The sequence below is a fragment of the Neovison vison genome, chromosome 13 (assembly GCF_020171115.1).
Source record: "Neovison vison isolate M4711 chromosome 13, ASM_NN_V1, whole genome shotgun sequence".
NCBI classification, from domain to species: Eukaryota; Metazoa; Chordata; class Mammalia; order Carnivora; family Mustelidae; genus Neogale; species Neogale vison.
In genome coordinates this window covers 61,924,391-61,937,258 of record NC_058103.1, presented here as the reverse complement: position 1 = coordinate 61,937,258, position 12,868 = coordinate 61,924,391, and the positions used below count along the sequence as shown (strand labels likewise).

Genomic DNA, 12,868 nt, shown 5'->3' with positions numbered 1-12,868 from the left:
TTTGTAACATTGTGTCTCACTTTGAGTAGTTCTTCCTCCTGTTTGATAAAAGAAGGAAAAATATTTTGATTTTACAAAAGTCACATCAAATATTTGTACTGACTTGATTCACATGAACCCAAAGGTACTTATATTTATGATGGCTATAGGTATAAGAACAATATTTAAAAATTCAGGATCCTTACAGTTAAACTAATACAGGTTTCCATTAATTGGGATGAACACTTTTTACATATAACACTTTCAAAATTTTACCTTTAATTCCCTTTACAAATTTCCTCTGTGTGAATTATTCTAGCTCAACAGCTGCCTTACTATGCTACTAAACTAAGCTCCCAGTACTCATCTGCTTGCTGAATGAGTTTAAGTTTGTTGTTACTGCTGCTTTTACTGCTGTTACACTTTAGAAATGCCATGAACCAAAGTGTTCATAAGGGCCAAACACTAGATGCTTTTATATGTAATGGTATCTCATTAATCCTCACAACCAGCCTAAAAAAGAGTTTATTAATCTCAGTTTAAAAAGGAGAAAGTGGGTTAAGTAATGTGCTTAAATTAGAAAGTGGAAGAACTGAATCCAATCTTGATATGCTTAATCCAAAATGTATACTTTTATACTATTTTGCCACAAAAGATGGTATGCATGTTTTACACTTCTCTATCTTCCACTAGTCCATCTCATACAGGAGAATGATGAAGAAATTTTACATGAAATACACAAACTTCTTTACCGTTGCCCTCCTCAGATTTCTCTAGCCAACAACTGTATAAATGTATTTATCTTGGTATGGAAAGGGATAAAATTGTAAGTTGAAAAGTTAAGTTTGTAAACTACCCAGAAACATTCCTAAATTATGACTATTATACTTCAGATTTAGCCTCTTATAAAAAGTAAATAAACGTCTTTACTTAAAAATGAAAGAATACTATAAAAATGAAAGAATCCATGTATAGTCTTAATGGAGGAAAATTGAAATAAATCCTGCATCATATTATTAATACCACATAATGGTGCTTTTCATTCAAAAAAGAGGAAGTCAGTTAATCTATAAATTTCTTGATTTTTTAAAAAATCATCATTACTGGGGCACCTGGGTGGCTCAGTGGGTTAAAGCCTCTGCATTCGGCTCAGGTCATGATCCCAGGGTCCGGGGATCGAGCCCCGCATCGGGCTCTCTGCTTAGCGGGAAGCCTGCTTCCTCCTCTCTCTCTACCTGCCTCTCTGCCTACTTGTGATCTCTGTCCGTCAAATAAATAAATAAAATCTTTAAAAAAAAAAAAAAATCATCATTACTAAGGTGAGCTCAGGGAGGGCAGAAACCTCCCTGGAGCAGACAGGCAAAAAAGCTCCTTTGATCTTGATTTTCAGTATGAATACAGACCGTGAAAATGGGGCCTCATGATCCTTCCGACCTTTTGGCTTTTAAGCAGGAGGTGCCAGAAAAGTTGCCACAGGGATAAATGGCTTGTGGTTAAATAATAAAATGTTTAAGCAAAACAAAATAAAATAAAATATAAAAATCATCATTAGTCTCTTAAGATAGAGATCAGATATTATTATCCCCACTGTAAGCAGAAAAACATCAGCATAAAGGTTACATATTTTTTTCAAAAGATGAAAGCCCTGTATCTAACATCTTTATATTCTAAGAAAATTCACTCATTCATTAAAGATAACAACTGATAAGTATATATTACATACAGGGAAATAAACACTATTTTTTAATAGAAGGAAGGTCCTGAAAGAGCTTCCATTAACTAATCCATCTCAGTTTCCTGAACACAGGGCAAGCATGAATGTCTGAAGGAACACTTTCCAGAAATTCTTATCTCGTGTTCTCTGCTGATACCTTTTATTTTTTAACTTCTTTTTCAATCTTGATGTCTTTTACTTCCTTCTCTTGCCTAACTTCTCTGGCTAGCTAGAACCAAGTGCAATATTTAATAGAAATGGCAAGAGTTGATATGCTTGTTTTGTTCCTAATCTTAAGAAAGAGGAACTCAGTATCCAGTACTAGGTACAGTCTTAAATGTGTATTTTTGTAGACTGTAGATGTCCTATATATCAAGCTGATGAAATTTCTTTTTATTCCCATTTTGTTAAGTATTTTATCATGAAATAGTATTGGATTTTGCCAAATGCTTTCTATCAACAATAACATATTTTTTGTCTTTTATTTTATTATTATTATTATATACTAGTTGGTTAATTTTTAGATGTTGAACTTTGTATTTCATATATAAATCCCACTTGGTGATGTTGTACAATCCTTTTTATATGCTTTTTTTTTAGGATTTTTTTGTGCCAATACTCATGAAAATATTTTATAATTCTCTTTCCTTGTTTTTGTCTGGTTTTGGTTGGGTAATATTGGCCTCATAGAATGAACTGTGAAATATCACCTGTTTTTTTATTAAAGAATTTCTGAAGAACTGGTATTTTTCTTTAAATGTCTGGTTAAAATTCACTAGTGAAGTCATCTGGGTCTGGGCTTTTTCCAGGTGGGATTTTATTTAAATACTAATTCATTTTTTCACTAGTTGTAAGTCTTTCAGATTTGTTATTTCTTTTTAAATCGCAAAGCTTTCTGTCTTTATAGAAACATGTCCATTTTATTTATCAAATTTGTTGGCACACAGTTGGTCATAGTATTCTCTTACAATTTCAATAAAGCCATTAGTGATATTCCTTTTTAATTCCTGAATTCAGTAATTTAATTCCTTACTCTTTTTACTTAGTACAGCTACCTATTACTAGTTTTCTTATCTTTTTGAATGAACCAATTTTTAGTTCTATTGGTTTTCTCCATTTTTTAAATCTTTCTTTCATTTATTTCTGCTATAATCTTTATTATTTCGTTTTATCTGCTTGCTTTGGGTTTAATTTGCTCCTTTTTCTAAGGTGGAAGCTTAAGTAATTGAGAGAATATCATTCTTGCCTTATTATATTAAGTTTATAACTATAAATAACTATAAATTTTCCTCTGAGTGCTTGGTTACCTGCATTCCCTAAGTTTTTGGTATACCACATCTTCCTATGAGCCACTGGTTATTTGGGGGTGTACTCATTAACTTCCACATATTTATGAATTTACAAAATTTCCTTGTTATTGATTTCCTCATTTAATTCCACATTAGATAACATAATTTGAATGATTTCTGCTGATAAATTCATTCTTTCTCAAATGTTTTAACATTCCCCTTGTAAATAGTTCATGCAAACACCTGGAGATATAAACATAAGCAAATTCCTCAGGGATAATGATCACTGAAAATAAATAGCACAATAGGTACCAACACCAGTTACTTTCATCTAGAACTCTAAAAAAAACAAAACAAGCTTCCTTCAGATTGTTCAAATTCCTCTAAACCGTGTCAAAGAACCCAAAGTATAAAACCGAATTATCTTTAATTACCAACAGACAAAATGGCTCAATGCTGAGACACAGTTTTCCAAATTCTTTACTGTCTTTCAAGTCACAAGTCTCCAGATCTCTGAATTCTTGCTAAAGATTGGAATACTCCTATCATTGCTTGATTTGAAAGACAGAATGAAGAGGCAAGGAGTTATTTTAAAAGTGAGGGGACCCATGGGGTGCCTGGGTGGCTCAGTGGGTTAAGCCGCTGCCTTCGGCTCAGGTCATGATCTCAGGGTCCTGGGATCGAGTCCCACATCGGGCTCTCTGCTCAGCAGGGAGCTGCTTCCCTCTCTCTCTCTCTCTCTGCCTGTCTCTCTACCTACCTGTGATCTCTGTCAAATAAATAAAATCTTTTAAAAAATAAAAAATAAAAAAAAATACAAGTGAGGGGACCCTAATTTTTATCAGTATGCCGAAAACAAAATATAAATTTTAGTAAAGCATCAAATGTTCCTACTTCCTTCTGTTTATTTAACAATAAATACTTCTCCCACCCCAATCCAATGTAATATAGAAAAATAATTTATAAAACACTTAATTATTTTATAGTATTACCAATTCTATGGTGTCACATGCATAAAAACGTAATTCTATTTCTATCTAAAAACAACACTGGTATCTCAAAAAATAATTAAAACTTAAGTCAGATATGTTTTTAGGTCAAAGAATGTGATTCAATTCTTGGAAAGCAAGGCAAATTCATGCTCTATAATTCTGATATATTCCTTTGCATGTTCCAAGAATTATTTTGAAGAGAAAAAACTGATGGGCAAACACTTACCTCAAAAATAAAAAGTATAGCATCCAATTCCTCCCTTTGAGACTTGTGACCTAAAACATTTTTACAGAAAAATATTTTAAACATTATCATTTTGTCCTCATTGTTAACAACCATTTATAAAGCTTAAAATATTTCAAGCACTAAAGTATCTTCTCAGTGATTCTTTAATAAAATATTTAAAGCATACTCTGTTCAATGTATAGACAATACTGTACCATATCTATTCTTTTCAACAATTAAATTTAGATTCCACATATTTATATCTAAAAACAAATAATATACTGTGGAGGAGTGCCTGGGTGGCTCAGTCTGTTAACTATCTGCCTTGGGCTCAGGTCATGATCTCAGGATCCTGGGATCGAGCTCCATCTGGGGCTTCCTGGTCAGCGGGGAGTCTGCTTCTTCCTCCCCCTCTACCCCCCCCCCAATCATATGCCCGTGCATGCTCTCTCTCGCAAATAAATAAATAAAGAAAATCTTTTGGGGCGCCTGGGTGGCTCAGTAGGTTAAAGCCTCTGCATTTGGCTTGGGTCATGATCCCAGGGTCCTGGGATCGAGCCCCGCATCGGGCTCTCTGGTCCGTGGAGAGCGTGCTTCCTCCTCTCTCTCTGCCTACTTGTGATCTCTGTCTGTCAGATAAGTAAATAAAATCTTTAAAAAAAAAAAAAAAGAAAGAAAATCTTTTTAAAAATAATAATAATAATACACTGGAGAGAATTTAGAATAAATTCTGAAAATGAAAATATGAGAATGACTGCTCAAACTTCACAGGCATCTAAGGGCAGAGCAAAAAAAGTGAGGAAACAGGTAAATAAATCTGACCAGGCAAAAAGCAAATCTTATAAGCTTTCTCAAAAAGAATGAAGATAGTTATTACTAACCCATACTTTGAGACAGTGTCTGAAAGATGTTTCACAAAAGAAGTGAAGTAACATTAAAATTTCAACGTCCAAGGGTTGATTTTCAAGTGGATATTTATGACAATTGTTTGAAACATCATCATAAGTCAGGGCCAATTATAACACCTTACCTTTCTGTTTAAGACTAGCTTCAATAGTCACAAAATTCTCAAAGAACACGTAATATATATGTGAAAAATGTTGGTCAAAAAACTGTTTTAGATCAATAGACTCTGCATTCTCTGAAAAGGAAACAAAAACAGTTTTTAGTGACTATATATATGTTAAATCATGTTCAGCAAATTATCATAATGGTGAGTTTCCTTCAAAAAAAGTCAAAGAACTGCTCCTAAAATTCTATCCTATTAAAATATTTGAGATATGCACTTATTTATATCCTTGTTCTCACAACTTTAGTTTTTAAAAATTTTTAAACTTATAAACAGGTTAAAGGGCACCTGGGCAGCTCAGTCAATTAAGTAAGTTTGTGCTTTTGCTCAGGTTATGATGTCAGGTTCCTCATCCTGGGATCCAGCCCTGTGCCCTTCTCCTTCTGCCCCTCCCCACCCATTATGTGCTCTGTAACTTTCTCAAATAAATAAATAAAATCTTAAAAAAAAATAAAAAGGTTAAATCAGGTTATCATAATATTTGTTTCCTTAAAAAAAAAAAAGCCATACACACACACAAAACAATGTCTCAGAGAGATTTATTCGAAATTTATTTTGAGTATTTAATCAAACCAAAGAAAGAGTCAAGTTCTAGTTTCAATTCACAGCTATGTTTCTCTCAACTTATCCCCAAGAGTTTAAAATCAGTATTTCTAGAGTAATTATATATCTTATCTTTCCAAAACACATTTACTCAGTAAATAGGTATATAACAACAGACTTTATAAACAGGCACTTAAGTATTACAAAGCTCGGGCGCCTGGGTGGCTCAGTGGGTTAAGCCGCTGCCTTTGGCTCAGGTCATGATCTCAGGGTCCTGGGATCGAGTCCCGCATCGGGCTCTCTGCTCAGCAGGGAGCCTGCTTCCTCCTCTCTCTCTCTGCCTGCCTCTCTGCCTACTTGTAATCTCTCTCTGTCAAATAAATAAATAAAATCTTTAAAAAAAAAAAAAAAGTATTACAAAGCTCGAACAGATAATATTGCTTTAAAGGAATTGTCAGTATCATCCAGCGCACACAAAATCAAACATATAGCTATATGCACATCAGAAAGTGTTAGGTACTGAAAGTGAAGTTACAAAATACATTGGCAATTTAGAAACAAAAATTACTTTCAAAGCTAAAAGGGGGTGGAAGTAGGGAAAGTAGGAAAGTTTTTTTTTTTTTTAATTTTTTTTTTAAAGTTTTTATTTTTTTTTTTAAAGATTTTATTTATTTATTTGACAGAGACAGATCACAAGCAGGCAGAGAGGCAGGCAGAGAGAGAGAGGAGGAAGCAGGCTCCCTGCTGAACAGAGAGCCCGACGCGGGACTCGATCCCAGGACCCTGAGATGATGACCTGAGCCGAAGGCAGCAGCTTAACCCACTGAGCCACCCAGGCGCCCGGGAAAGTAGGAAAGTTTAACACAGGATTTATTATTTGAAAAGACTTTTAAGGATAGTAAGGACTTTGAACATGAAGCGGTGAAGGACATTCTAGGCATTAGCAAAGACAACAAAATGAGGAAAATATGGGGGCGCCTGGGTGGCTCAGTGGGTTAAGCCGCTGCCTTCAGCTCAGGTCATGATCTCGGGGTCCTGGGATCGAGCCCCGCATCGGGCTCCTTGCTCGGCAGGGAGCCTGCTTCTCTCTCTGCCTCTGCCTGCTTGTGATCTCTGTCTCTCTCTCTCTCTCTCTGTCAAATAAATAAATAAAACCTTTAAAAAAAAAAATGAGGAAAATATGAAGCAGACAGGATACAAAAAAATAATTCACTTTGGCTAGAGCCTAAAACATTTTGATAAAAATAAAATTGAAAAAATAGCCTTGAAATATGTCATAAAATGCCTTGAATGTAAAGGAGACAAATTATTATTCAAAGCAAGAAACAGACGTATACATACTATACATCTTGTTTGAGTTATTTTCAGGGACTGAGAAGGTTGAAGAAAAAGGGAAGAGGGAACTTTTACTTTTAATATATACTTCCTATTATTCAACTTTGTTTGCAAAAAGGACTTATTTCTGGGGCACCTGGGAGGCTCAGTTGCTTAAGCATCTGCCTTCAATTCAGGTCATGATCTCGGGGTCCTGGGATGGAGCCGCATGTTGGGGCTCCCTGCTCAGTGGGGAGCCTATTTTTCCCTCTCCTTCCCCTGCTCATGCTCTCTCTCTCTCTCTCACTTAAATAAATAAAATCTTTTTAAAAAATTATTTTTTCTGGGCGCCTGGGTGGCTCAGTGGGTTAACCCACTGCCTTCAGCTCAGGTCATCATCCCAGGGTCCTGGGATCAAGTCCTGCATCGGGCTCTCTGCTCAGCAGGGAGCCTGCTTCCCTCTCTCTCTCTCTCTGCCTGCCTCTCTGTCTACTTGTAATCTCTGTCTGTCAAATAAAATCTTAAAAAAAATAATAATTTTTTATTTGACAGACACATCACAAGTAGGCAGAGAGACAGGCAGAGAGAGAGGGGAAAGCAGGCTCCCCGCTGAGAAGAGAGCCCGATGTGGAGCTCGATCCCAGGACCCCGGGATCATGACCCGTACTGAAGGCAGAGGCTTTAACCCACTGAGCCACCCAGGCGCCCCTCTTTTTAAAAAATTAAAAAATTTAAAAAGCACACATTTTGGGCGCCTGGGTGGCTCAGTGGGTTAAAGCCTCTGCCTTTGGCTCAGGTCATGGTCTCGGGGTCCTGGGATGGAACCCCGCATTGGGTTCTCCGCTCAGCAGGGAGCCTGCTTCCTCCTCTCTCTCTCTGCCTGCCTCTCTGTCTACTTGTGATCTCTGCCTGTCAAATAAATGAATAAAAAATCTTCAAAAATAAAAAAATAAAAAACACATTTCTTTTATAATGAAAAATAAATTTTAAAAAGGCACTGGAAAAACAGCAAAGATTTATGAAGCTGGAAGTGAGATGAAGAATACACTATTAATTGTTATGAAACTCAAATTAAAGTTAAATATCAGTTAATTTCTTGAAATGCTCTAAGGCTCAATAAAAGATTTCAGAATAAAATTAATAGTAAACAACATATAGATAGCACTTTAAACTCTTTCATGTAATATCTTACCCTGGGAATAATCATGATGATTTTTTAGTGACATCTTGTATATGGAATTTTCCAAGACTTTCCCTTTTGCTCTGCCATCCCAAAGGAAAGGATGGATGTCCTCTCCTCTATATTCCCTTGGATTCTCTACATTTCTATCTTATGGAAATAATTACATTTTACGTGTTTTTTTGTCTTCTTTCCAGGACTAGTCTATAGCTTTTTTAGACTATAAACTGTGTCTACCTTAGTATTCCCAAAACCTAACAGAGTGCTCAGCACATATGTACTCAAATATGTTTTATTATTGATAAAACAGGTTATTTTAACTTTATTAGATTCATTTATTAGCTTGAAAATTTTTATACTAGAAAAGATTGCATAACCTCCTGACAGGCAAAACATTACTTCATCTAGACTGTAATTAGAACACCAAAATTTCACTCCTATCAGTAACACTACCTGTGTGACTTTTTCACAGAACTAGAAAAACATAATGGCTAACACAAACTGAATATTTCCTATATGTTAGACACTCGATGTCCAACATATTGGATGTGATTTACTGAAATTATTTTCTATAACTCTCACAATGACGCTATGAAATAAGTACTATTATTATCCCTATTTATAGATGAGGAAACAGGCACAGAGTAAGTAATTCAGCTAGAAAAAAACAGAGACAGGGATTTAAACCATACAGCCTGGATCTACTACTGTCCATGCACTTAAAATATATGTTATTCAGCCTCCAGTGTAACAGGAATAGAACACTAGTAATTAATTATCTGTCATAGGAAGATATGAAGCCATCAAATACTAGTTAAACATATTTCATAGACTTTCAAAATAAAAACATATACAACTGAGAAAAACAGGAAAAGTATTCTATTTTTCCCCACACAGCAGTTTAGAGTAACAAAGACTATGAAATTAGAATAAATAAGCTACTATAATTAGCTCTACATTTCCTGAAGTTAATGTTTCAAACGTAACTAATGTTCCAGAGGTAAGAAGAAAATAAGAGAACAATAACAAAGCAAAACAAAAAAATCAAAACAAAACAAAAGCAAACATGAATCAACTCAAGATTTTATAACCTAATTTAGGAGCCAAGACAGTCTCTTCATTTCCTTCTCACAGCGCATGTTAGGAAAGCCTGGTAACTACATACTTGCTAACAAGATACTGAATTAAAATTAGACTTATTTCCTTTTGACTCCCTCTATTTATAATGAACTAGTCAGCAAACAGAAACTCTTTTACTAAATATTTTTGACCACCAGTTCCCTAAATTCACATAGTGGGGGAAAGCAAGGTAGGAAATAAAACAAACAAACAAAAAAAAACAAAGAAGGGAAGAAGAAGAGGTGAAAAATACAAATGGATAAATTATAAATAATATACAATTAGGCTCCAAAAGAGGGGGAGGGGCTATATGGGAAAAGGAAAATAAGTTGAGAAATGAGAGGGAGAGGAAAAAAGGACAAAGGAGGAAACTGAGAAGTAAGCTGGAACACAGAACTGAAGCTATTACTCAAAAATAACACAGAGAATAACAAGATGAAAAAGATAAGGATAAGACTACCTAAGAAGTGTCAGGAAGAAAATGTACAGTATTCAAAAAAATAATATCTAAAATGGCATATTGAGTCCCAAGCAGGATAAATACAAATCTACACATAGACACATCTTAACACCAAAAAGAAAATGGAGATATTAAAACAACAAAAATTACCTACATAAGAATATCAGAACTAACAGCAGACTTCTCATCAGCCCAACAGAAGCAGGGACACAATGCAACTTTATATTCAAAGAACTAATGACGAATAACAGTCAATCTAAAGTTCTATACTCAGCTAAAAAGTACTGTTCAATAACACGAACATGAAAATGAAGAAAAGGCATTTTCTAATTCTTAGAGCTTAACACTTGAAAAACCTCACTCAAATGTAAAGAAATATGAGATTTCTGAAAGAAGAGAAATAAACTCACATAGAAATGAGAAAAGCAAACCTGAGCAAGAAACTGGAAAACGCGTGGGTAAATCTAAATGAATACTGAATGGTAAAAACAAACAATTAACACAAAAGTTACCAACCAGGAGGAAGTAAAACAATAGACAATAATGTCAAAGATGAAACCGAAATGCTAGAAAGAGTATTTTAAGATCTTTGTTGAAAGAATGATAAAAATACTGATGAATTCTGGGGCGCCTGGGTGGCTCAGTGGTTAAGCCGCTGCCTTCGGCTCAGTTCATGATCTCGGGGTCCTGAGATCGAGCCCCGCATCGGGCTTTCTGCTCAGCAGGGAGCCTGCTTTCTCCTCTCTCTCTGCCTGCTTGTGATCTCTCTCTGTCAAATAAATAAATAAAATCTTTAAAAAAAAATAAAAATAAAAAAAAATACTGATGAATTCTGACTTTAATATCAGTATGCTATTGAAATGTATTGAGTTACCACTAAAAAGAGTAGTTATTACTAAAAGAGTAATAACAGAATGCAAAACTTTTTTTTTAAAAAAAAAAGATTTTATTTATGAATTTGACAGAGACAGAGAGATCACAAGCAGGCAGAGAGACAGGCAGAGAAAGAGGGTGAAGCAGGCTCCCCACCGAGCAGAGCCGGATGAGAGCCCATCCCAGGACCCCAAGACCATGACCCAAGCCAAAGGCAGAGGCTTAACCTACAGAGCCACCCAGGTGCCCCAGAATGCAAAATTCTTAACCACTGGAAGAGGAAAATATAGAAAAGCTTATGCTAACAGAAATGAGTAAAGAAAACCACCCCAATAAAGATGAATGAGGTGATAAAAATAAAAATAAATACACAATATTTACCAAAAAAGTTAATGAATTAAATGCTTCAGTTAAGAGATAGTTGTAATCACAATGCATTTTAAGACACCCACAAATACTAAGGTATTTACTAAGAACAAAAATTTTAACCCAAAATGATTAAAGGAATGAAATACAATGTATCACTTAGATACTAACTGAATATCAATGCTGATTCCTTGATAAGTCTAAATAAATACTAAGGCAAGAATTACTACAATTAAAGAGAGTCTATGTATTTTGATAGAAGGCTGTATTTACCATGAAGCTTTAATTCCAAATTTGAATGAAAAGTTTCACAATATAAAAAGCACAGACCAGCAAATTTCTAAGGAGAAACAGACCAACTATTTGCGTGGAAGATTTTATACATCTGTTTCCTACTTAACAGAGGCAAGATTAGTAAGTCCACAAAAGATCTGCACACTATTAGTATTTAACTAATAAAACCCTACTAAATAAAACTCTAAATCCAACAGAGAATAAATCTTTCTACGCAAAAGTGGGATATTTAGGCTATTAACAAAACTAAGTAAGGATACAAACAGAAAAAGTACCAATAGTCACAGATCTCTCTGACCGAAAGGAAATAAATTAAGTATTAATAATGAAAGCTAACCCTCATACAAAAGAAGTGTGATAAAAGGGAATAAAGATAAAAGTCCCAGGTACTCAAACAGGCCAAAAAGAAAGCCGATTCCCACAAAGAAAATGAGAAAAACTCGTATTTCACAGAGCAACACCCTACACTGGACACTACTTAAAACCACCGCATGTATCAGAAAAGCAAGATACATAAGATCAAACTGCTTCCAATAAGTGAATCCCAGAATAGGAAAAGACCTCAAGAAAATTCATAGATATACAAAATATCCAGGACCCAACAAGGTAAAAGTCACAATGTCTTATATATAATTGATGATTACCAGACATGCAAAGCAAGAAAACCTAATTCATAATGAAGACAATAATCATTAAATCAGATTTAAACTACATTTTAACACAGGTGTGAGAATGCACAGAAAAGGGCATTAAAATTGTTGCTCCAACTGTATTCCATATATTCAAGAAGTTGAGAACGGAAAACATAAACAAACATCCAAATCAAACTTATATTGGTAAAAGTTACAATGTATACGGTGTAAACTGAACTAGTTGGAATTAAGCCATAGCAATAAATTACCCAAAAGAAACAGCAAAAAAAGATAATCCCACGTATTCCATGGAGCACTGGGTGTGGGACATAAACAATGGATCTTGGAACACTGAAAAAATAAAATTAAATTTTAAAAAAAGAAAAAGAAAAATTATAATCCAAAAAATTGAAAAGCACATTAATGAACAGCTTCAAGTGGCTTAATAATAGAAGTAATTGAAAACTCCAAGGAGGAGAGGCAGAAAAATATTTGGAGAATTAATGGCTGAAAATATTCAAGCTTGATGCAAATCAGAAACCCACATATGCCTGAAGCTCAAAAAACTCCAAAAACAAGAAATATCAAAAAAAATTCACCAAGGCATATAATGATTAAATTGCTCAAAATGGTGAGAAAAAGAAAATCTTAAAAGCAGCTAGAAAAAGAAAAAAAACATGTTGTACAGTAACTAACATAAAGATGACATCAGGTTGGGGCACCTGGGTGGCTCAGTTGGTTGGACGACTGCCTTCGGCTCAGGTCATGATCCTGGAGTCCCAGGATCGAGTCCCACATCGGGCTCCCAGCTCCATGGG

The 12,868-nt window shown here is 34.9% G+C and overlaps 1 protein-coding gene across 11 annotated transcripts in view; it reads right to left on the bottom strand.

Moving 5' to 3' along the window:
* Window positions 1-12,868, bottom strand: part of RALGAPA1 (Ral GTPase activating protein catalytic subunit alpha 1) — a 267,907-nt gene that overhangs the window by 219,093 nt on the left and 35,946 nt on the right. For all 11 annotated transcript variants that reach the window (XM_044232090.1, XM_044232095.1, XM_044232088.1 and 8 more), the window contains exons 2-3: window positions 5,231-5,341; window positions 4,201-4,250 (exon numbers count right to left, since the gene is read on the bottom strand). In XM_044232090.1, coding sequence (XP_044088025.1) covers window positions 4,201-4,250; window positions 5,231-5,341 — 161 coding nt within the window. The remainder of the gene's footprint in view (window positions 1-4,200; window positions 4,251-5,230; window positions 5,342-12,868) is intronic.